The sequence below is a fragment of the Musa acuminata genome, chromosome BXJ1-3 (assembly GCF_036884655.1).
Source record: "Musa acuminata AAA Group cultivar baxijiao chromosome BXJ1-3, Cavendish_Baxijiao_AAA, whole genome shotgun sequence".
Lineage (NCBI taxonomy): Eukaryota > Viridiplantae > Streptophyta > Magnoliopsida > Zingiberales > Musaceae > Musa > Musa acuminata.
In genome coordinates, this window is record NC_088329.1 from 2401103 (window position 1) to 2426219 (window position 25117).

General features: G+C 37.3%; 4 protein-coding genes across 6 annotated transcripts; 1 reads left to right on the plus strand and 3 right to left on the minus strand.

Moving 5' to 3' along the window:
- Positions 1-1191: 1191 nt before the first annotated feature.
- On the minus strand, positions 1192-4107 carry LOC135616435 (uncharacterized). Its single transcript, XM_065115629.1, has 6 exons — positions 3941-4107; positions 3516-3629; positions 3172-3433; positions 2966-3080; positions 2658-2822; positions 1192-1532 (listed from the first exon to the last, which is right to left on the minus strand). Exons 1-6 carry the CDS (start codon positions 4052-4054, stop codon positions 1496-1498), a joined length of 807 nt encoding a protein of 268 aa, XP_064971701.1. The 5' UTR covers positions 4055-4107; the 3' UTR covers positions 1192-1495.
- A 323-nt stretch (positions 4108-4430) lies between these two features.
- Positions 4431-9504, minus strand: LOC135616427 (serine/threonine-protein phosphatase 7-like). 2 transcript variants are annotated; one of them, XM_065115623.1, is made up of 5 exons: positions 8894-9502; positions 7358-7852; positions 5962-6108; positions 5233-5340; positions 4431-4801 (listed from the first exon to the last, which is right to left on the minus strand). In XM_065115623.1, exons 1-5 carry the CDS (start codon positions 9299-9301, stop codon positions 4688-4690), a joined length of 1272 nt encoding a protein of 423 aa, XP_064971695.1. In that variant the 5' UTR covers positions 9302-9502; the 3' UTR covers positions 4431-4687. The 2 variants fall into 2 exon arrangements, 1 of the variants encoding a protein (XP_064971695.1); XR_010488337.1 differs by lacking the exon at positions 4431-4801 and having other exon boundaries at positions 5327-5340; positions 5962-6097; positions 8894-9504.
- Positions 9505-10530: 1026 nt separating this feature from the next.
- Positions 10531-19391, plus strand: LOC135616443 (protein PIN-LIKES 3-like). Of its 2 annotated transcripts, none has more exons than XM_065115637.1 (11): positions 10531-10998; positions 11593-11748; positions 11926-12005; positions 13254-13378; positions 13924-14045; positions 14305-14544; positions 15971-16063; positions 17602-17702; positions 18565-18617; positions 18716-18901; positions 19004-19391. In XM_065115637.1, exons 1-11 carry the CDS (start codon positions 10972-10974, stop codon positions 19132-19134), a joined length of 1314 nt encoding a protein of 437 aa, XP_064971709.1. In that variant the 5' UTR covers positions 10531-10971; the 3' UTR covers positions 19135-19391. The 2 variants fall into 2 exon arrangements, with proteins under 2 accessions (XP_064971709.1, XP_064971715.1); XM_065115643.1 differs by having other exon boundaries at positions 10532-10718.
- Positions 19392-19616: 225 nt separating this feature from the next.
- Positions 19617-22501, minus strand: LOC103977000 (cyclin-dependent kinase B2-1). The gene is made up of 8 exons (XM_009392382.3): positions 21989-22501; positions 21459-21600; positions 20954-21015; positions 20742-20853; positions 20532-20625; positions 20349-20418; positions 20124-20262; positions 19617-19920 (listed from the first exon to the last, which is right to left on the minus strand). The coding sequence occupies exons 1-8, from the start codon at positions 22225-22227 to the stop codon at positions 19828-19830; spliced, it is 951 nt and encodes a 316-aa protein (XP_009390657.2). The 5' UTR covers positions 22228-22501; the 3' UTR covers positions 19617-19827.
- Positions 22502-25117: the final 2616 nt, after the last annotated feature.

Genomic DNA, 25117 nt, shown 5'->3' on the forward strand with positions numbered 1-25117 from the left:
TAATAAGCTCAAATTAACATTTTGGTTATTGATAACATTCAATGTACATGGTTTGTTGGTAGTTTATTACTTTATTTATATGTTCTACTTCATATACTCATTATCATCATAATGCACATTGTTTCGGTGAGGTATGCATCTCATCTCAAGCTTTGTTTAGGCTGCAAGAGATATCTCAAATTTCTCTAGTAACAGTAGTTCTTGCCTAGAGGTCGTGGTTTTTTATTAAAGAAATTTGTGAAAGTATGGAAACCGACTTTTGCGGAAAGTGATTTTCTGCAGCCTAAACCCATTGGCTTGCTAACCATTAATTGGCTTATATAATACATGATACCCGAAAGAATTACTCTTTGTATTAGGTATGGTTTTTCATTATCGCATACAATTTCAATCCATTCAGACATAAATAATGGTAATAGATCTCCAATATGATTATAAAGGTAGCTCATTTGACATCTAGATTCAAGTCAAGCAAACAACCCTCCACATGTATCAGCCATCTCTAGTACTTGCATTGGCATGAGTCTCATACACCATGTCTCCCTTTTTCTTTGTTAGTATAAGAAGCTATCTAATGAGTAAATTTAGATGATGTATTTTCCTCCTTAGATAGATAGCTTCTTATACTAACTATTATTTTCCTTTACTTGTCTAAAAAGAAATAGAATATTTCAAACATATATTAACCTTTGTATTTGTTATTGGTGTCAATGAGTCAAGCCTTTTAGGACGATTCTATTAGATTATGTGGTTTTATTTAATGATATAATATATATTATAAATCTGATTAAATTTTAATTATGATTATCAGTAAATAAAAAAATAATTATGATAGGATTTCTTAAGATATGATATTGATGAAAGGTATTCTCCTATATATATATATATATATATATATATATATATATATATATATATATATATATATACACGTGAATACGTGTAAGACCCTACAGTAGGGAAATAGGCTTTCACTCACAATGAGAACATAGAATCTTCTTTTATCGTGCAAAGAGTAACAACAACAGAGTCAAGCAAAGAAGAGAGGATAAATTCTTTTATCATCAGATTACCCATTTGCATGGAACACAACGATATACCCTTCCTGTGCTTACGGGAATTTGTGATGTTCAAATGTTTATCCATTCACTCGATCAATAGTTCACATCCATGTGATTGGTACACCTTCGCTTGAAGAAGTAAGAAATGCTGGAGGACGGGACTCCTGTTCAACTACTTGTGATTATTCAGAGCAAGCTACAGAGGACTGCCAAAATCTTAGTGCGAAGATTGTGATCCATCGCCATCATGCTTGCTATAAGAAAACAACATTTTTGTAATGCTATTATAATCAAAGGACGAACTATCACAACCAATTACATTTCTGTAATGTTGATGCTTCCTCTCTTCAACTGTTTTACCTCACACAGAAGGCTTATATCGTTTATTAGACCAGACTATCGCATAGAAGGAGATAGCAGCTCCTCGTACTTGTTTACAACTTAGGAAGAGTGACTCGAAGAAAGCCATCCCTGCACCAAGAAATACGCTTGAGGGTTACGAGATCAGTACGTACGATACAGCACTCATATCTTATGGTTTCTACAAGCTGTAGCTGCATTCTTAACTGTAGGATCACAATGGCTATAGTTGTCTTCAAATTCTTTATAGAAAGCAGAGAAGGCTGCTACATGTAAACAAACTCTCTCTCTACAAGATTTTGAAACTCCCTTATCTCACTTATTAGGTGAAGTAAATTTGAAATTGATGTTTGGCAGGGATGGGAAGATTCAGAATGCTGATACAAACCTAATTCATGTTTGATTTGTCAAGATAAATATGACAATACTTTAATAGAAGGCAGCTGATCAAATTAGCTACTGTAAACGATTTTTTGTTTCACCCATACTGCTCTAAATTAAAAAATAACTCATGGTTTGCTGGTGAATTATTTGATAAATGTGTATTCAGGTTTGGCAAGAGAGCTAATTACATATTATCCCCTATAGTTAGTTATATTTATCATTTTGATCCTTACACTTTCAAAAATTACATTGACATATCTATAGTTACAAAGTAAAATATCTATCCATTTATGTTAACATCGTCAGTTTTATCAATAAAAACATAAAAAATAAAAGGTAAAAATATAATTTTAATATTTTAATTGTTGGTGACGAATGACTAAGTCGTTGGGGGTCGCGGATGACTATTATTGTTGTGGATGAGGATAATAGTAACAAGAGGTGATGATCACTCTGCATTTGTATCGACGTTGATGCTAATGCTAAGTAACTCTTTTGTCACTCAATAATTGCATCAACGTTGATGCCAATACAAAACGATTCTCACCTCTTACTATTCCTCTCCTCATCCACAACACCCACCTATGTCTCCCTCAGTGGTATTATTGTTTGTCACCATTAACGTCATCCGTTATCACCAATTAAAATATTAAAATTATTTTTTATTATTTATTTTATATTTTGGTTGGTAAAATCGATAGAGTTAAAGTAAATTGATTTAGATGTTTTATTTTTATAATTATAGGATTGTTTTTTAAAGTATAGAAATCAAAATATTAAAGATAACTAACTAAAAAGAGAGAGAATACAATAATGGACAAGCAAATGTCGATTGGTTGAGTTGCAACGTACATGAGTTCAGCTGAAACACCATCCTTGTTCACATCTTTGGGAAGAGGCCAAGCAACTCGGTATGGGCCCTCTAAGATCTCCCTTTGATGGTAGGTTGGTTTCCAACCCTCACAACCATTGGCCACCCTCCACTGGCTCACCAGGCGTTTTCCCATGATCCTCAAGCTATCATCAGCAAGCGATGTTGATTAGAAGTCAAAAGATTCTATTATATATGTATATATATGGCCACCAAGAACAATGGACCTCCTTGCTTTGAACCATAACACACGTCTAAAAAGATGCAAACCATGAAATAGCTTTAACACCTGTCATCGTCCACCTCCACCTGAACGTCAGTGGCGCGGACACCAGGAAGTTCCACCGTCACAACGTATTTTGGCCCAGATTCTGTCACATCCATTCGAGGAGACCACTCGATGCCTGCATCCACGATTTCGTAGACAAAGGAACTTCAAGGCTGAATCATGGGTGCTCATCATGTACTAGCATATCAACAAACGATTCCGGATACCTCTACAAGACCGTCTTCCGCCGCAACGAAGCTGCTGCTTTTCGATCCTTGCACTATTTTCTCTGGCGAACAATGGAGCCTCATACGAAGAAAACATGGAATCTTGTTTCATGGGCGTCTCAGTTCTAGATGATGGTGCGGTAGAATCAAACATGGTCTTTCTGGAGAACAAGGGTTCTCCAGGATTCTGGAAAGAAGCACTGCCTCCAGAACGAAAACAATTAGGAAGCGTGTTAGGCTGAGAACCACCGGATCCAGTATCCTGGGAAACGAAAGATGACATGAGTATCTAGCCAGCCGCTGCATTAATTGTCAGTCAGTTTATTGGCTACACGATACGATACCTGACTCATTTCGACTTGTTGCATGAAGCGACCACGAGAGGCAGGAGTTTGCCGTGCAAATAGCAGTCTGTTGTCACGCCTCTGCATCAGAGTGCTGAGAGTACTGCTGCAGTTCTGAGACAAAACATGGAGCTCGAGAGATAAGAAGAAGCCTTGCATTTAGTATTCGTTTCTTCAGGACAGTCAAGACTTGATGAGTTCAGAAAGAACTCATCCATCCTAGGGATCTAACCTCGACGGATCGAATGATGCAACCCAACTATCCTAGTCGTACTTAAAAATGTCCTGAGTAATCGATCTTATTGAACTGAGATTTGTTACTGTTCAAAGTTTCCAAATCATCAACTAGGAATGCATTCAATGCCATTTAGTAGTAGCAGTCATATAAAAAGGCGAGTTATGATGGAGTAGTGGTTTACCCTTACCATGGGGAAGAGGTGGGGGGAGGGTGGCAAGGCTTCATCGGACGCGGCAGAAGCAGCCACGTGGTCATGGATCCTGCTGATCCTCCGCCTCACCGTCTGATCGGCGTTCTCCATTCGGACGCGGGGTGTGTTGTGTACGGGGCGGATGTGGTGGGGGAATACGACTCGGCATTGGGTATGGAGTGAAATATAAAGAGGAGGGAGAGTCGCATGTTCAGATATTTTGGTTGGCTTAACATGCGATGGAAGACGTCTTTTACGTGGACAGCCGTAGCCCTTACACGTCGAGTATAACGCTCATAATATCTCCCTTCCCCGATAACGACTCTTAAAGATCTCCATGCTCGATCCCAATCAGGAGGTGGTTTACAGGAACAGTTAGATTAAGAGTGGGCCCCATGATTAACAGTTAGATTAAGGTGGCAACCGCTTGAGGTATTTATTAATTTTGATGAAGTTAAGTTTGTTTGTGTAACCTTTGAGAAAATAATAAAAATAAAATAAAAATTATATTATTAAATTGTACCATTAAATTTCGGAGATATTTAACGACCCCTAAAGATCACACATACTTCCACCAGCCACATGAATGTGGTTGAACCACCACTCGGTCCTCTTTCTTTCCGACAGCCACATAATTTCATACTTACCCTCTTATCCTTCGCTACGGGTTGAGATGACAGAGATCTTACAGCTCTGAATCATAACCATACAAAGGAAACAAAATTTCTTTGATTTCAAGTAAAACTAATCTGTCTGGCCAGAAGCCACACCTTCGGTCGAGGAGCCATTGTTCATGGATTTCAAATCCAACTCTTCGTCCGAGTCGATTACTTCTTCGTAGTCGTAGTAGGCACTCACCTGCATCCCAATCTCATGTAAGCTAAGCTAATGACGAAAGGAAGGAAAAAGAAAAAAAGAAACAATAAATGGGGAGAACCATGCAACTGTGATTAATAGTAATGCGCGAGGGTTACTAAAATATACACAAAACTAAATCCCTCGTACACAACAAAAAAAAAAAATGTAACTTGTTATGGAAGCATCAGATTCTACAATCCATAATGACTAGTGCACAAATAAAGGGACAAGTTGAAACAAAAGGCTTTCTTCTTTCATTTTCCACTAATTTGTGTTGAAGGTTTGACTGTAGAAAGCAAGAACCATAAAACATTCATTGAACACACACATGAAGCTACAGTGAAAGGAGGGGGAAAAAAAAGATAATTCCCCTTGAAAAATACTACATGCGTGAAATTTATCCAAAAACACTTGAAAAACAAAAAAGTTACCTGAGGCCTCGGTTTTATGGCTTCAAAAGTATGGAAAAAAGGTGTAGAAAAATCTGGTGGCCGCAGCACAATATATGCACCCCGGTTGTTGTATCGCTCCTTACTGGCCTGCATTATTGTGTAGGACTAAGGACAATTTCACAAATAACTAATCATCAAAAGAATATGACATAAGTGGCCATGTGGAATTACTCACGATAGCCATTAAGGTAGCATATTCATGTAGTCCTATGGTAGGTGAAACAGATTTCAAAGAGCACACAAAAGTTCTATATTTCATCAAAAGAATAATCCGTCCCTATCTGAAAGATGATTTACCAGTGGATAAATGAAAAAACTTAACATCAAATAATATGTTGGAACAGATATGTATCCAGTGTGTTGGAACAGATTCGAGTATTCCGTTGGTCATCCATAATTGAAGGGAAAACCATGCGTAGGCTAACATTTCCTCAGGTAAGGTGATTAGAAAACTAGTTTCTTTCCTGATGCAAGCATAATGAATGTCATATGCATTTGCCAATATGTGCAATCCTTACAACTAAGGAACAAACCGAAGTTAGTGAAGTCAACAAGATCCTCTATGAAACTAATTTGCTTTTAAAAGAAAGAATATTCCCAAAGAAAAAATTAACTTGGTAAAACCATGTTCAAATTTTACAGATAAAAGCTATTGCATGTCTAAGTATGCAAAATAAAAACACTGAAATAATAAACAATATAAGAAACCTGAAATTGGGGATAATCTGGAGCACTAAACAGAGTAATCAGCTTTCCAGATTCCACGTCGTGATCAATTGTATACCCTGAATCCATCCCGGTGAGATTATGCCGTTTAACCCTTGCATCAGGGCCTTCATGTGACCTGATAATCAACTATAGTTGAAATAGGGAACACGATTTCAGAAATTTCTTATTACAGATTTAACATAATGTACGTGTTAAATTTAAAGATTATAAAAGTATGAAATGGAATCCAATAAGTAGCTAGACAGAAATCTCAAATCTTTCTCTTGAATAAGATCAGTCATAGCTACCAGGCACTCACTAAGCAGGAATATTTTTCTGGATCTAGGAGGTCCAAATAGGAGACTCCCACAAGTCCATAAAAGAGAAATCCATTGCTTATCTAGCTTTATATTGATCTCTTGAAAGCTTCCAAACACTTATCAAATGCACAAACAATCAATCAGCAATGCCATTAACAAATATTATATGAGTCAACCATGTCCTGCTGTACTTAAGGAGAAGACATCATCAACTCTAGATCAATTGCTTTCTTTTTATTTCCTTCTCTCACATGTGTACCATTACAAGGTACAGGTCATGACAAACCAAGGACGGTCCATGTCCTGCTGCAAACATTAACAATCGTGGACGTTGTAAGAAATATATTTCCTAATTTGCAAAGTGCTTAAAACTATTTGATAAATGATGGTAAGAAGGTTGAGATAAATCCAAAATTGAACTCAGGTGTTGGTTGTTTCTGAACAAAATAATAGCTCCTTAGCTTCATGATTCTTCATTTGTAACTGTAGCTCCATAGCTGCATGACATTCCTATGCAATCGTAAAGGCCAAAAATTTACTTGTAAGCATCCCAAAATGATCGACTCTCGATGTGGATTAACCATGAAACAACTTCCTTGTCACTCCATCCAAATTTAGATATAGTCCAATCCAGAACTCAATGAAGCACATTAAAACTAAAATCTAATTTAGACAAAAAATATAAATATACTCCAATCTCCATGGTAAAACTAAATATACACATCTATCCCACTATTTATAGATGAATGACATAGGAACTATGTTCCTAATCACGTTATAATAATATTTCGTTTGTTGGTTTGTCTACTTTCACTAACTTGTCCATTTTTGTTTTGAAGATGTGACTTTACAGATAACTTATTGGAAGTAACAATCTTATTTTGATAATATAATCTATCCTGATGACAGCACCAAAATCTAAGATGACAAGCCTAGGATTTGAGCAAGTTTCGGTAACATAGAGGGGAAACCAAAATATCATTGTCAACAAAATGTGAAAGATAGCACAAATGAAACATTATAACTAAGTAATCAGAAAAGAAAAAGAAGGCTGCCAGATGAGAACTATGTCGGACCTTGAACTGATTTTTCTTGAGGAATTCTTCAGTGCAATCAGGACCCCATAGTAAACCAATGCCCCTCTCTTCGTTCGGAGAAAGACCCAAACCTAATGATGGATCAGACCACAGTACATCACCAGGAATCAGGTTTGATCCTTCCCATGGGGGGTCAAGCACGGTTCGTCTTGCTTTTGATAGCTCTTCCAAGGAACCTAGCTTTAAAGAGCTTGTATTAGAATTAGTGACTATCTTTTGACCTTTTTTCCCTTTTGATCTCTTTGATGGAGTAATATTCATGCTGCGAAAAAGTCCTCCATGAGCTGTATATATGCAATCTGCTATGATAGAAGCTAAGGGAAGACCTTCGAAACATCTTAAGCATTTCCTGTAAACTTGCTTGCCTTGGTCTCCATACTTAACCATTACTTCGTTTTCAAATCCATACACCGAAGTGCAATATTTGGACTCATGATTGCCACGGAGAAGAAACACTCGATGTGGCAAAAAAACCTATAAGGCAAGGGATGAAATTATCATTAATTAAAAAATATAATCAATTTATTGAATCAAGCATTATGTTTTCCTAGAATTTGTGTGCAGCATTTAACTTGTTTATAATAAATTGTTACCATCACATTACATGGTTCTAAAACTCCAAAATTTGCGTATTATATAACTACATTACATGGGATGTATGTGCATACCAGACAATTTCAGCACGAATCAAGAAAATATATAAATTTGTAAAATTTTTAATGGTAAAATCTTGCATATAAGAAACCTTATTAAACGAAGTCATAAATATCCATGAAATTTTGTGTGTCATCCTTGAGAATTGTTTCATGTAGCAAAATATTTCTACATCTAGTTTGATAAGTCTGAAGTGATCCACATAATGTCATTTTACTTATGGTTGCTCAGGTTCTCCAGATATTTTACGAAAGTATGCATGACTAAGCTAAACTAAGTTGCAAAATTTTGGTCTAAGAAAAAGTTTTATGTAATGAAGCCCATGTAGCTATCTGTTAATTCCAAAGGCAATTGACAAATTGCAAGTAAGCAAGTTGAAGCCAATGGTGATCAAGATCATCAGTGCTGATTTTGCAAAATCCAATCTTGCATATATCATTATGATGTGGTGCATCACTGTTATTTTTTTTCTTTTTATAATCTCCCATTAGCTGATTTGGGTGAAACATATTTCCTAAGCATCCTAATGAATGGCTAACATTTGATCCATAGTTGTTAAGCATTTCGAATAATATTCTTCCAATTATAACTATTAGGCAGCTCATCTGCTGAAGAAGAAAAGAAACTAAAGATTGGAGTGAAGTTCTAGATTCACCCAAATCGGACAGCAAACCGTAACCACACACTATACCGTACGTGCTTACGGTTTCCGATCTATATAATGAACCAAAAGTTCAGTGAGTTAATGATGATGCACAGGTAGCATATCGAATGAATTCCACAAAGGGCAAAGGATCCTAACTACCAAGAGAAAATTTATAAACGGATATGTAGCCAACAATTTTAGCCGAAAGATGAGACCTTCCATGCAAGCAGAAGAACAAAGGTCTCAAGCCCCCACGCGCCTCGATCCACATAGTCACCGTTGAAGACGAACAGCCGATCCTCTCCTGGGAAACCTGCGTCCTCCAACAAGAACAAGACATCGTGGAGCTGTCCATGAACATCCCCAACAACAACAACGCCGCTGAGGTCGTCGTCGGCTTGAACTCTCACACAATTGGGCTCTTTGTGAAGGACGTCGGAGGCGGCAAGAAGGATACGAAGGAGGACAGGAGAGGGAAGGAGTGTGGGGAGATCGGAGGGCGGGAGGTTGCGCGAGGACCAATCGAGGATGGCCGTCAAACGTCGGATCCATTCGAGCGTTACAGAGCCATCCGGAGGCCAAGAAAGAGCGATGTGGGGGCAAGGAACCGAGGGCTCTCCCATGGGAGGAGCACACTGAAGGGAGAGGAGAAGAGGAGCCAACCAGGCAACCCAGTTGTGTGAATATGAGATTTTGCGTTGGCGGCGGGGGCGAGGCGAGGAGATGAAGAAATCGTCTCTCGCCCGGTGTTGCCGACCGATCGAATGGGTTGGAATATGCGACCGACGCCTAATGGTGTGTGTGCGCGAAAGAAAAAAAAGGTCTCAAGGTGAAAACCTAGATTGATCCAGCTCAGCTTTCTATATTAGGAAATCATCACATTTTCTCTAGCGCTGACCGGTAACGATTCCTATTCCCAAATCACATCCATCCAAAGGGTATGAGATCACATCCGTGGAGACGGGGCTGCTGACACCGATGAACGTTCAGGATGTGATGTGGAGTTCGGAGGGGGTGACCACCACGTGTTCGCTAAAATGCCTGGGAGGCCACCGCAGATTGGGTGGCGAGGGACGCTGGCTGTCTTCGGAAACTGCCATGTGATTGTGAACTGGCGACCGTGGTGTTCCACTTCTGAAGCTCCGGCGGCTATCTTGAACCGCTGGAACGTTCCTCCTACGCGGCGTCGTGCTCCTCTTGACAGTGCTCACAAGCTTCTTTAATATTATTATTATGCTCTCTATCTCTCTGTCTCCACTTCAGCCCTCCGTCGACTCAGCTTTTCCCTTCATTTTTGTTCTGAACCGACCCTGAAAGGTTCCATGAAGAACATATCGAAGGACCTTTATGTAAGGTCCAAAAAAGACCTTATTACATATGTATATTATGTATATTGAACGTTGTCATGATAAGTTGATGTCAAGACCAAAGGAATGGTCGAATATAAGACTACTTGGGGATGGTTGTCTTTCAACGCCTTCAATTTCGAGTATCGGCTCATGAAACATGTTTTGACCAAATTGGATTCAATCTTCATGAAGACTTCAGCATTTTACGCTCGACTAATGATGATATACCGTCTGATGAAGAGGAGGGAGTGCCAACTCAAGTAGAGGGAGAGCTGACTTAGGACTCTTAACACTATTGCTCCCACTACCGTAGAAACAACAACTACATTAGTTCTACATCATCTATCGTAGACATAACTCTTAAACTATTCGTGTAAATTAGGATCATATTGATGCTGATTTTGATAAAGGATCGCTGTGCTTTCATGTGTTTCGCTTGAGATACTTTAAATATGTATTCCGATCAACAAAAATAAAAGCAATGGAGTTGCATCTGTTCAGCAGGGAGGCGAACGATCACGTTCCTCGATGTGGAACGCGATAGTTGACTGTCGGCTCCCTCTCGCAGCTTCAGAACCTGACCTCACGTGCTTATCTTACGTTCAACAACTGCCTCGCACAGAAAACGGGCAGGGTCTGTGATTTCGGAGGAGAGACCGGTGGAGGCGGGAGTCGGAGGAAGCGTGCAAGGGTGGGGGGATACAGTCACCCTCGCTGATTCTTTTCCTGTGCATCAGCCCTCTCTCTTTCCTTCTTTTGCTTAGCCATCCTAGTCCTCCTCTTCTGCTTCATGGTTTCCTGTCTTGATCGTTCTCGTAATTGGCTTAGACATGCATGCATGCATGCATCATCGAGAATGATCTGATGTTGTGCTTTTCCGGGGAATATCCGATGAAGCCTTGAGACTCACGATTTACGAGGAGGAAATGATGATTCGAAAATAGATGTTTATTTCTCTTTTTGGTTTGCAGGTTTCTTAACTATTACAACTCGATGAATAAGCATGCAATTTCATCTTTTGATGAACTTTATGTTCTGTAGAACAATGGTTTAAATCCGAAAAAAGTTTCTTTTCTGCAAGGACATGTGAAAATTTTATGGTATTTTGGATGTTCTTAATCGTGTGATTTTAGTCCTAATATTGTCCGGCAGTTGATGAGTTGCACATTTTAGTTTTTGATGGATTTGTTTGGGGGGAGCATATCATGCATTTGTGAAGTTTCTAATGCCACAAAATCTGCTAAAACTGTGAGAATTTATATGGTCTAATTTGAAGAGTAAAAGAAAACACAATGAACATGACTTGACACTATCGCCTGGCAACCGATGATCCTCTCTAAGAAACAAAAGTCGACCTTGATGAACTAAGTACTCTGTGCTTGATTCAGAAGAAGAAGAAGAACTAAATAAGAAGAGGCTAAAAAGGTCTAATGATTTTGGATCGACATTTGATACCCGAACCGTGCTGCTTGGTAGCACTGGTTTCATTAGCTTGAAATCTTTTGCCATTTCAGAGTCGATTGTTTCAGCAGAGTTGCAGAATCACAAATGCATCTTCTTTGCAGAGTCGTAGGAAAGCAGATGATATGGGTCTTCTGAAACTTTTTGTTACAGCATCTGTGCCGGTTCTGAATGTGCTTCTGGTGACTGGTGTTGGGTCATTTCTTGCAACAGGTCAAGTTGGCATTTTATGTCATGAAGCAAGGAAACATCTGAACAATGTGAGTTTTCAATATTTAGCAACAAGGAGAGAGAAAGGCTTTTTTTCCTTTTTTTGTTAATCTTAATTCTATTGTGCTTACATCCATTTTGTTATTAGAGAGTAGCAAAAACTTTCTTGATTGAAATTCTGAACCATCAAACGTCGAACCGCGGTTTGATTTTCTTTGTTCTTGCAGGTTGTGTTTTACGTGTTTAATCCAGCTCTTGTATCTACCAACTTATCTAGGACAATTACAATGGAAAGCTTGGTCTTATTGTGAGTCATAGTTCATCTTTATCCATTTCATACAATTATGAATAATTACTCAAGTTTTGACACTGTTCAGTCGATAATGCTAGAGTTATGTAGCGCCCGTAAGACCTTTCTTCACTTTCTTTAGCATGTAAAACTATTTGCTTCCTTCTGAAATTACACACGCATTTCTTCCTCTTTGCTATGGTTCAAAGAATTATTTGCTTTATGGAAGTTATGTTATGTGAGAAGCCATGGCCCCATACATCACTACCTTTCTCTCTCACTGCTATTGTCCTGGCCAATTTCACCAAATTGCTAGCTCACTCTGCTGCCTCTATGCAAGAAGTTCGCCGGTGCAGAGTATAATGATCTAGATTTTGATTGAGTCAAAGACTTCAAATCATAGTTTCTGACAATTAAAGGTAGAACGGCAGAAATTTGAATCTCCACCTTTAGTATCGATACAGAGATCATCTATAATGTGAAAAATATCTTTTTATTCATAGTTAACATGTCCTTCTTTCATGTGTGGATGTACATCTGTTATCTCCCTACGCAATCATATTCTTGCAGAAACAAATGAATATCTATGATAAAGTCCACCGAAAGTCCAGAAAATATGAGAACTTATTTTCTATAGTACCATTTTATTCTCAAACTCATACATTTCTCTTAATTCTGTTTTGCATAATGATCTATACTATATAATCTACAGGGTAGTATCCATCCCAAGCTACTTCCTGATAACATGTGTGCTGTTAAAGTGCTGATGGAACTGTTATTTTTATTAAGCTAGCATTAATTCTAGGGGTTTGATCTGTACACTCATTTTAATGGCACTTGGAATCTTCTTCTCTCTCTCTCTCTCTTTGAAGGTAAGGATGGTAAACCCAAGTTATTTCATTTAAGAAATGTAAAAATAATTGATCCATACAAAGCAGGTTATAGCGGTCTCCTTAGATTTATATGACTAGAAATGGAAAATAAATTTTGCTTATAAAATTCAGAAAGCAAAAAGATCTTTGAGTACAAGACATTCGATCCCCATTTTTTCTTCTCACACTTGCATGCCTATGTACATGTCTTGATGGCACAAAAAGCTCTCAAGAAGCATCTGATTTAATCTTCTGGCACACCTGGATCAATGACCAGGGACCAGGATGCTTTTACACTTGTACATTTTTGTATCATGACACTTCTTTCTAGATGTTATCTGTTTCTTACTGTGGACCACAGAGAGATGATTGTAGCTTCCATCTAAACTTGCAGGTGGTTTATGCCAATCAACATACTTCTGACTTTCATCATTGGTTTGGCATTCGGATGGGTTGTAATCCAAATAACAAATGCTCCATCCCATTTAAAGGGACTAGTTCTGGGATGCTGTGCTGCTGGTAGTTAAAATGTTGCTTTATTATTTTGTATTTATTATTCTAAATATGTTGTATTATCAGTAGCATAACCATTTCTTGAAATTGTCATTAGTACAGTGAACATTATCACTGACATGCACATATGAAACTCACCTTTTAAATGCAACAGTACCTTGGTTTTCTACTCCATCAGTTTATGTGGTTCATGTTACCAAAAGGTCAAGAATCCTTATCGTTGTTCATATAAAGTCTTACATAAGATATACAGCAATTTTTAACTCATAACGGGCGGCCGTCACAAACAGGATGCTTCAAATTCCTTCCATTCTGTCTCTCATAATCTTGTTATTGGGGGGTCCCCAGATAGAATATAGATTGTCATATGTGCTGAGGAATAAACATACTGGGAGTTTCTCCATGTATATGGTTCAACATGTTAAAATGTATATCAGAAACTACATCCAGTTATGAACAAGGAAAGTGATAGTCAGATGTCAAATCTTCATCCATTGATTTTGTTTTCAGAAGATATATAGTAGCTAATCAGTGATTAATTGGCTTAACAGGCAATTTAGGAAATATGCTTCTCATCATTGTCCCTGCCATTTGTAAAGAACGAGGTAGCCCATTTGGAGCTTCAGATGTTTGTACTACTTATGGGTTAGCATATGCTTCTCTTTCAATGGCTGTAAGTCTTCTTTTGTTATCGGTACCTGCTGAAATCATCTGTTATTATTCATTCACATTACTTGCTACCTTTAGAATCCATATTTTGAAGTATATATTGCTTGCTCACCTTTGTCCCTTTTCGTCTCCAGGGCATAAATCTACCACATTGCTATACTTTGTCATGTACTTGTTAGTATATATGTGTCGTTCATAATACATTGAAAAGTGATACTTTAGTTGCTTATAGCCTTTGTCCCTTTTCTATCATCTTACTGCAGATAGGTGCTATCTTTCTGTGGTCTTTTGTATACAATATAGTGAGGATATCTTCAGGTGCTACAGAGGGCAAAGCTACTTCATATAGCGACACACAGGAGCAGCAGATTATACAAGAAACTGAGAAGTTGGTCCCTCAAAGCTGTTTAGATAGGACGCTTCCAATAGAACACACATACTTACCTGGAGATGAATGTGTTTTGACTTTGTCTGCCTCCGAGATACCTCAGAATGAATTGAAGGTTATTGCAAGTTTCAATACATTGTGCTTTGATCATCATAGCATGAATGTTCATGTTACCAATCTTGCCATGAACACTACTATACCTAATTATATGTTTTCAGTAACAGAATTTTTTGTTGACATAAGATGAAAAAGCAGAATATGCTATCTAGAAGTCTCCAAAGTATAGACAAGTTAATTGTTGAATGATTGGATTGATTATTAACAAATATAATTGTAGTATGCTCTTAGAATATAATTGGGTCGGTGACATGCTCTCTGGTTTCTACTTATCTAAATCGCTTTTCAGGATTTAAAGCCTTCTCCATAATTTATCAGCCATAGATCCAGAGAATGAACTGGTAACTTTTTGAACTAAGAATTTGCAGAATCTCCATAACATCAGTTCTGGAAGTGTCACTTTGTTATGCCTTAAGGGCGCTTATTATGAGATTAAAATAGTAACTTTTTCATTATTTGGAGCAAAGATCAATTTTTTGCAAGATATCTTATCCAATTTTTGTACAAGAGTAAAAAAGAAAAAAGTAAATTCTTGATTCATTATATAACTTAACTGTTGATTTTTCATGTCTAGATTTGATAGCTAAAAATCCAAAGCTAGAGCTGCTATACTCATTTTGCCAGAGTCTGTATTTTGCTCATCTAACTCTAGTTTTTCATTAGTCCTCCTCAACTTGAGTTTATTGTTAAAGTTGGCGATGCAATTTTCAAAACAAGATTGGCTATATATTGTTAAGGAAAAGTTCTATTATCACCATAAAAGATCCATTGCCACTTTAAAATGGGATATCCAGTCAGTAAAATGGTGGAAAGAACAGCAAATGAGAAAGTGCAGAAAAATAAATTTTTAAACACCAGCTTGATACTGATTTTGATAATTTGTTGCATTGAAACAGTAAAGATCCTAAGAGTTATATCAACCTGTACCACTCCATATCACTGAAGAAAAAAACAATTAACATGATATCAAGTTGTATAATTCACAAAAAGTGCTTGATCAGAGTGATAAACACTGATTGGTTTGTACCAGTCCAACCAATATTGCAAAACCATACAGAAATGTTAGATAATTACTGACATCTTTAATCAATCTTTTCCTTCACAGTTTGCTTCCTATGCACATGTTCAGAACAGCACTTTATCTAGTCATTGCTTTACATGGTATCTAGTAGCCACCTGCTATAATGTTTGAGTGGTATGGGTGTATGAAATATCTAGCCATCTGCTATATCATACAGAGATATGTATGGGATTACATAATATTCATTCTTTTTATATTCTGGTATGGGTTCACAAGATTTGCTGGTTTTGTTGGTTTTGTCCTAATATATTTGTTAACAATGACAAAGACCTTTGTTGTTTGGTCATACAGAAAGTCTTCAAAGAATTGTGTTTTGGTTAATGCTTTATAAAATCTGTTTCAGGTGTCATTCTCGGATAAAGCAAGGCAGCTGCTGTCAAATATTTTGAAAATTATTGACTTAAAAAAGCTTTTTGCGCCATCAACTATTGGTGTGGTATACTACTTGTCCTTATATTTCTGCTACCAATATTGTCCCTGAAATATTTACCAAGAGTGCCACAAAATGCCATCTTGATCTATAAATACCAACAGGGAAGCACAGTTGTTAATGGGGGTGTTCAGATTTGGTGTGGACCACAATGCGAGCAGACTTCTAAGATACAAGACATGTTGAACATATTTTGCATTGTCATCCAAATTACATGTCAATAGTAACTTCATTAGTTTTTATTAGGTGTTTCATCTGGAAAGTAGCCCAAGCTTGAAAGTCCAGCTCTTTTGGTTATTTTTCAGTCTATTGCCATAATATCATGAAAACTTGGTAGATTTCATTTCACTTTCATTGTTATGATCCTATCAGATAAACTTTGCATATATATATATATATATATATATATATATATATATATTTGTTCTTCCTGTGCTAGCACGTTTGCTATCCAAAATTTTATGCTATATTAGACGCCAACATCTGAAAGCTCTGTTGTTATATGTTAACTATAAGTTTGTCTGAACTCATGTTAGGGATACAAATGAGGATAAAACCAGAAATGATAAAAATTGTGACGATTATGCGTTCTAGGTATCTCGAACATGCCAATCAGATTTGTCTTAAGAACTGGCATGGCTGGGTTGTTCTTCCTCAAAAAATTCACTTATGATGATGGCACAATATCTAATATCAACACAAGCAGGAAATTTTGCAGTAAACAGTTTTTGGTTCATCCTATCATAACAGGGAAAATATACTGAACATCAAAATTTGATGAATAAATTTTGAAAAGAAAGTTGAAATTTCTTAAGTCAATATTGCAATATTGCATAGCGAAAGTGGCTGAAGGATGATTCGGCATCTGTCATTGTATTTTGGAGGAACACCATGTTAGAATGCTAAAAAATTATCAATCTAGTTTAGTAACAAGCTGGGGATCTAAACAGATACCTGCATCTTCTCATTATGGAATCTTTGGCATGCATGAAAGATTTGTGCTATTTGCAGATCAGGTGATCATTAGGTCTGACGTACAAGTGTTTCTTGTTTCTTCTACCTTTTGACAAGGTTAAACACATTAATAATATTTGAACGACGTTGGTATCAAGTAGATTTAGTTGAAATTTTAATGCATCTGGACATTGTGTAGCTTTGATAATCTACTATTAGACAAGTAGTGAACATCTTTGACTTCAATCATTCAAAACATGATTTGATGTAAACAAAAGAAAAGTGTAGCTAAAGATATAAACATGAAGGTTATATTTCTGTGATAAAGTCAAGTTGATTGGATTGGTTAGGATTAGAAATAAGTAACTGAACGCGTTAATCATGTAGAATTCATTCTTGAGTATATGGATTTGCAAAATTTTTATTATAGTCTACCTGTATTTTTTTTCTTTGACTGAAAAGTTGGAGTATAGCATTCAAATGATCATGATGTTGCATGCTAAAGGAACCAAGTAAAATCTGAAGTCACGCTTGCTACTGCATGATCTACCAGTGGAACATACTTATAAACTCTCTGTTCTCTTCTGTAGATCATTGGATTTATAATTGGAGTAGTTCCTCAGATTAGGAAAGCAGTCATTGGTGAGACTGCTCCTCTTCGAGTGATTCAAGACTCGGCTGATTTGTTGGGGTACGATATGCGGACTTCAATTTTGAATTTGTTGCACCGCATTGTTCAGCATAATATCAGTACTAGTTTCGGTTCGAAAATCTTATTCTACCACTGCATCCTACAGAAAGCGCCTGTTTATGTTTATTATGCTTCATCCTTTTCCTAGTGTAGAAGCACATGAATATAGATCTGTTCAATATCTTTGAGAAATTGTCTCATAAATGTTTTTTTTATCTGTTATTTAAAAGTTTTACTCAATTCAGACATCAGCCTCTTCTATGACATTGTTGAGATAAACCTTAAAGCTTAATCTTCTTTAGAAAGTGGAATGTTGTCCTTGCTGTTGCACAAGTAAACCGTGTAATGAAGCAACTGGTCTCCTAATATTCTTCTCCACAGAGCCTTTCCCATCCAAAAGTGCTTTGCTAAAATTTGTTCCCAACTTTTGGGGGATCATGTGTGCCTATGTCAATGGCAACACAAAGTCATCTCGACAGCTATTTGGCAACACATTAAAGAAAAACTGCTCAACAACCGATGAATTTTTCTTTACATTGACACAACATTGCCATTTGTCTGTGGACTTAGCTGAGTATGAGAGCACAATGTACGACAACTAAAAATGATGTAGGTTGTTCATGGTCCAATAATATGCCAGCACTTTAATTCCAAATTGTTTATTTTGAGAGCCAAAGTCACTAATCAATCCACATAAAGATTTGGAGATCCTCTGGTTCAAACTAAAATTAGTTTTAAAGTTCTATTTTGCTATAAATCTTCAAACATTTAGCAAGCTGCTGTCCCTTTGCTTTATTTTTTTAGATGTATGGTTGCTGCAGCCAGTTGAATTCTATTTTTAATATTTTGTTTTTGGTTGCAGCGAAGGCGCGATTCCAACTTTGACCTTAATAATGGGAGGAAATCTCATTAAAGGTAGTGGAGCTGTTGGAAGATGATATGTGTAACGATTAACGACGATTCCGATACACAGAAAAAAAATAATGAATTGTTATGGACATCTTCTGTTTCAGGTTTACGAGGTTCAGGCATTCGATTTTCGCTCATTCTTGGAGTCGTAATAGTTCGTTATATCGTGTTGCCGCTAGTAGGCATATTAGTAGTCAAAGGGGCAATTAACTTGGGTCTGCTGCATCAAGACCCTTTATATCACTTCATTCTTCTCCTGCAATATGCACTTCCACCAGCAATGAACATAGGTGAGAGGCATCTGCCCGGATCGAGAGGCATCTGACCAATGACATAAATGTTTTCTTCATCAAGGAACGTCTGCTAATCTTAATCAATTTGTACACTTGCAGGCACTATAACTCAATTGTTTGGGGCTGGTGAAAGTGAATGCTCGGTTATTTTTCTCTGGACATATTCCCTGGCTTCAGTTTCACTCACCTTGTGGTCAACTTATTTCATGTGGCTTGTGTCCACCGACTGATCCTAAGATTTATCAGCAAACAAGCAAGCAAGAAGTATGCTTCCAAATGTGCCCTGCATCTTGTTGCTAAAGTTTCTTTGATCTGAAATGGAATTCAATTTACTTCATCATGTTTTGTTGTTGCTGCTATTGCTAATGGAGAAACTGGTTGTAGTTTATTTCATCTAGCTTTTATGCTTTCCATCTATAATTGACCTTAGTGTTGTTATATGTAATTTATGTTACATTTCTGAATGACGACATAATTTTTTTGTTTACTGTTTGTGCATTGCACATTGGAGTTCCTTCATACGTGAAACCTTTTCCCAACCTACACACACAACCACTCTTCAATCGTATCTGAAAACTCAAATTACACACAATATTTAGTATCTCCAAACAAAATAATATTGGCCATGTTTGATGGTCAACAGTAATTTCAGAATTTACTCTTATCTAATTGGTTATCTCGGTTTTAAAAAAAAGTTCACCATAAAGCTGAATTGTCTTTAATCTTGCATCATTTTGAGATCTGAATCCCTTAAAAATTCTATTAGAAAGTTTCCATACACGACCAAACTAGCGAAAGAAAGCACAGGAAAAGAACATCACAATGCTTAATGGACTCTTAAGCACTTCCACCATATAGAATGCTCGAGAAAAGCTACACTGTATTTACCACTGCTAGATTTAGGACCGAGACCGGTTAGCAACTCAGTAACTAGCCTTATTTACATCGTCGAAGTACGGGTGCTCCATAGCTTTCTTTGCTGAAATCCGCTTGGAAGGCTCGTACTGCAGCATCTTCTGCAAGTGTTTGAGTTCACAGAAAAACAAGGCAAGCTCATCATCATAGGTAAAGAAAATTGAATATCGAAGATAATATATGACATGCAAGAATGCCATCTAGTATTTACCAGATCTGTAACTTTACCACTTTATCTTACTGAAGGCGTTAATTTATTTTATCTTGAGCGGAATACCGGAATTCAGAAAGCGCAGCCACTCACCGAAAGCAAGTCTAACCCATTGGCTTCCAGAGTAGGCACGGCTGATGACAGGCTCTTGGGGCTCCACTGTGGATACTCGTGCCAGTTCGTTAATCTGCTTACTCCGGGCCAAACTTCTTCATTCGGAGTACCAAGCAACCTGCATCAGCAGCGTAATTAGCGCAACTAGCAAAACTACAAGGAAAAAAGAAGAAGACCAAATCTTTGGGCGAAGAGTCATTTTACCTGAAGATGTGTAGCAGCTGCTGCAGTTCAGAGTCGCCAGGAAAGAGTGCTTGGGTGGTAACTAGTTCAGCTAAAAGTCCAAAGAAGGCAGGAAGAGCCACTTAGAACAGTAAAGAGGTTTATAGATACAACTATCTTATACAAATTCTTTGCGCTTTTGATAGGAGAGAGAGATCCGCTTACCAAATATACAGCCAACTGACCAAATATCGACTGGTGTTGAATAATGTGTGGCCCCAAGGAGCACTTCCGGAGCTCGATACCAGAGAGTCAGGATCTGAAACAATTCATTGTCATGAAAAGAAGATAAATAAAAGCCTCTTAATGGCGGAAGCTGTTTCTGTAATATCAATAGAAAATATATCCACCTATCGAGGGTCATAGCTCACGTACCTCATGCGTATACTTCTTGAGCGGAATAGTGAAAGCTCGACTCAGTCCAAGATCTGCAATTTTTAGCATCATACTCTTCCGATCCATTAAAAGATTGTGAGGCTTTAGATCTCTGCATCGGCGAGGAGCTTGTTAGATGAAAAATTCAGACTATTTTCCTTTTGTATATAACAAACTAACATTCGGTACCGTAGCATCAAATGTGTTTTTACCTGTGCAGCACACCGCGGCCATGACAGAAAGCAAGTCCTTTGCAGAGTTGATACATCAAAATCTGTAGGAACCATAAGGACCTTCTAAGAATCTCGACAGAATTATAGGACGAATAATAGAGGCTATACAAGGATGTGGTAGATACTCATCACTGTAAATAAAACTTCTTAAGGAAATCGTTTGCGCTAGAAATTATACATCAAAATTTTGTTGGTGATTAGTACGATTTAGTGTGATGATTTAACATCTATAAGTGCTACTCTGCTTCAATCTTTAACAAGCAAAAAAAGTGTTTTAAGATTTCATTCTAACATCACAAGAATCTGTAGGGTAATAGACAAGAACAAGTATTATCAAATAGAAGTGTAGCAGTTCAACAATCTTTCACCATATAGACAGACTTCATGAACCATAGCCTCGAAAGCCATTCGATATGTTGCAGCATGCAGTATAACGACGTGCCAATTAGCTTAGGAATGCGGCCTCTAGACTTAGTGCCCTTACCTTGACAGCTTTGGGCGGGATCATCTCATGAACCTGGCGGAAGCTTCTGATGTACTTCTTTAGATCAGTGTCCATGTACTCAAATACCAAATACAGAATGGTCTGTCCTTCTTTGTTCTGACCTTGCTTGAGATCCAGCAGTCTGCGGTGGATAGCAAGAAAAAATCGATCAGGTTTACACCACTCTGTGGGGGAGACCAATGGCATGAGAATGAAAATACAGGCGCTGCCGAAACGACAACCGGAAGAATCGACGGAGAGCATTCTAGAGAAAAGAAAGGAAGAAAAGTCACGGAACATGAGCCAAACATCCATTATTTACAGAGGGGAGGGAGGGATCTTGATCATATCGGTACGAGGAGGCGTATATAGTAGTTTGTACCACACCCGGGAATAAGAATTTAAAACAAGCATAAGCAGAGAAGGAACGCCGATTTTTAATCACGAAACGAAGAAAGGCGGAGAATCCCCTATCCGGAAACGAAGAAATAACTAGTGTCGTCCTATAGTCGTCGTTCAGGGAGCACCACCTGACGATGTGGGGATCGACGGACAGCATGCGGAGGAGGGAGACCTCGCGGAGGGTAGTGGGGGGGACGCCCTCGTCGTCCTCGGGGAGGCGGGTCTTCTTGAGGGCGACGATCTTGCCGGTGGCTTTCTCCCTAGCCTTGTATACCTTCCCGTACGTTCCTTCGCCAACCTTCTCCAGCTTCTCGAATGCATCCATCGCCCGGATCTGCTGTGGCAGCTGGATCGTCGCTGTCACCATTCTTCTCTCTTCGCTGAATCGAAAGAAAAGACAATAGGGATCTTCTTCCTTCCGTTAGAGAAGGGAAAGCGGCGATATATACACACATTACACCGATGGTCTGTGGCTGGGGTATCTGCCGTGTGTCCAACGGCCAAGAGAACACTCGAAATTCGAATTTCAAACAGCATCCCAACCCTGCAATGGCGGTGCGGGGATGGGGATGGCTGAGATCACCGTTCACCACCGAGTCCCGGCTTGTGTGCCGTTCCACGTATGATGTATCCGCTCAAATCGCCGGACCCCACACTTGTGTCCGCGCGGGCGCACGTATGATGTATCCGCTAAAATCACCGGATCCCACACCTGTGTCTCTCCACACACACACACACAGATATATATATATATATATATATATATATATATATATATATATATATATATATATATATATATATATATATATATGATTAAAATTTATATTAATTATTTTAAATTAAATCTTTTAAACCGTTGTGATTTATTCATATCTATTTTACCCTTTTGAATTTTTGTTATAGATCTTTTAAGTCTTTATGATTTACTTATATTTAAAATATTTTTTTCTATTTTTAAAAATATAACATAAAAGCTCATTTCATTTTCGTGATATCTGAGTTAACATATATTAGACTCTATAGACTTGCAAAAAATTATTTATATAATAATACATATAATTTAAAATTAAGGTATATTTTAGCTCATATTATTTTGATCATAAACCTTTTAAATCTTTATGGTTTACTCATGACTAAAATAACCCCTATATTCTAAAAATATAATATATAAGTCCCTCATATCAAATTTGAATTAACAGAAGTTAGAATTTGATTACGTGACATGCTGACTCATAATAAATTATTAATATAATAATACGTATAATTTAAGTTTTTTTTTTAATAAAACATCCATCAATCATCGTGGAAGCAACCATCAACAGCAACACCGAGCCATTACTACTTAGTAGGGTATCATACTAATGACGAGCTCAAGAGCTTCCGGATGTCACTCACCAACTCTATGACGCATGCACCCTGTCACCCACCATGGCGTTGCCTACTACCGTGAACTACACTTGCTCATATTTCCAACAAGTACCACCATACCTTTTAAGCTACCTCCCCCATGAAGCATGACATCACAAAGATGAAGAGTAGGCGAAAGGAACGATTAAGCTAGTCCATGTAGCTCTCTCACACATATTCGCTCTCCTTTACTAGCTTGTCGAGGAAAAGGAGGTGACGAAGGTTGTTGTGACAAACGAAGGCAAAAAGATAGAAGTAGAAGGGATAGGAGGCGAAAATGAAAAAAGCTAAACCACCACGTCGAAGGTATATATATATTTATATATGTACATATATATATGTATATATATGTATATATGTATATGTATACATATATACATATATACACATACATACATATATATATATATACATATATATATATATACATATATATATATATATACATATACGTATATATATATATATATGTGTGTGTATATATATGTATATACATATATGTACATATATATATACATATACATACATATATATATATATACATATATATATACACATATATATATATACATACATATATATATATATACACATATATATATATACATATGTATATATATATATGTATGTATATATATATATATATGTATGTATATATATATATGTATATATATATATATATATATATGTATATATATATATATGTATATATATATATATATATACTTTGTTATTATAAAAAAAATATTATACTAAGATGCTAAGCCTCATCTTATCTTGAATATATTATTTACATTCATTATCATTGTGCGTGCAAGTTATAACTAATTCACATGACAAAATAATAAAAAGATACACAAGAAGATGAGGACTAAGGTTATGATCTAAAGTGTAACAATCATGAATATCATATTCAACGTAGGATAATCATGGATCAAACTGTTTTTACAGTTTCACCTTTTGCATCACACTTTTGATTAATCATAAATTAATATAGTCATAAAAAATAATATTTACGCTTCTTAATCGGATTAGGTTTATCTCCGAGTATGAGTTCGAGCTACTGAGTTGGGTCACATGTTGTGATCCACGGAAATAGACAGATCCCCACCGTCTCCGTCGACCCAATTACATCTCGATCGAAAGAAGGTTTAGCCGCTTTTGGAAAAAGGTGCAAGTCACTCTAAGCTCCGGGCGGCCTCAACATCCACGGAGCTTCCCCTCCCATGGCTGGGAACCAAAAAGAAAGAAGACAGAAAAGCTCCGTTCCTTCTCCTAGCCAACCATTCAACTCCATAGTGCTTCAGCTCCGGCCACCATCACTCTTTGAAGCATAGTGGGTCTGGTCTCTCTATGGCTGCTGCTGTACGAGGAAATAAAGAATATAGAGAGTGGTTGGAGTTCACTTGTCTTTTATTTATTTATCCTCCTAATCTCCTTATATATCACTTTTTTTTCTTTTTCAAACCAACTCTCTCTTCGCCTCCTGTTTCCATCATCCACCTGAGTGGGTCACAGCTGCACATTCTTTTGGGATGCTTCCCATCTAATTTTCCCCAGAAAATTATATTCAAGTATCCCCGCGTCAATACTAAGGCTTGCCTTGCTAAATCAACAACCCGTTTCAAGGACTCGTGGGTAATCAGCTTGCGTCCTTTTCTTGGCTCCCTAAGACGGTCAGATTCTATTGCGGGAAATTAGGCTTTTCTTATCTTCCTTATATATATATATATATATTTTTCGGGAAGAAAAAGATGGAGTTGTTTCCCATAAAGAACAAGTGGCTTTCCCTTTAATTATTTGCTGGATAAGCTTCGGTGCATTACTATACTCTCTCGCGTAGAAAG

Coding starts and splice junctions, on each gene's coding strand:
- LOC135616427 (XM_065115623.1), bottom strand. CDS start 9,301: ATGGGAGAGCCCTCGGTTCCTTGCCCCCACATCGCTCTTTCTTGGCCT. Junction 7,853..8,893: donor TTCTTCTGCTTGCATGGAAG/GTCTCATCTTTC, acceptor CTTGCCTTATAG/GTTTTTTTGCCACATCGAGT. Junction 4,802..5,232: donor CCATAAAACCGAGGCCTCAG/GTAACTTTTTTG, acceptor ATTGGGATGCAG/GTGAGTGCCTACTACGACTA.
- LOC135616443 (XM_065115637.1), top strand. CDS start 10,972: ATGTTTATTTCTCTTTTTGGTTTGCAG. Junction 12,006..13,253: donor ATGGAAAGCTTGGTCTTATT/GTGAGTCATAGT, acceptor CTAAACTTGCAG/GTGGTTTATGCCAATCAACA. Junction 17,703..18,564: donor GACTCGGCTGATTTGTTGGG/GTACGATATGCG, acceptor TTTTGGTTGCAG/CGAAGGCGCGATTCCAACTT.
- LOC103977000 (XM_009392382.3), bottom strand. CDS start 22,227: ATGGTGACAGCGACGATCCAGCTGCCACAGCAGATCCGGGCGATGGAT. Junction 20,854..20,953: donor GGCCGCGGTGTGCTGCACAG/GTAAAAACACAT, acceptor TCGCCGATGCAG/AGATCTAAAGCCTCACAATC. Junction 20,263..20,348: donor CAGCTGCTACACATCTTCAG/GTAAAATGACTC, acceptor CTGCTGATGCAG/GTTGCTTGGTACTCCGAATG.
- LOC135616435 (XM_065115629.1), bottom strand. CDS start 4,054: ATGGAGAACGCCGATCAGACGGTGAGGCGGAGGATCAGCAGGATCCAT. Junction 3,081..3,171: donor CGGAAGACGGTCTTGTAGAG/GTATCCGGAATC, acceptor TCGTGGATGCAG/GCATCGAGTGGTCTCCTCGA. Junction 1,533..2,657: donor GGTGTTTCAGCTGAACTCAT/GTACGTTGCAAC, acceptor TTCTTGGTGCAG/GGATGGCTTTCTTCGAGTCA.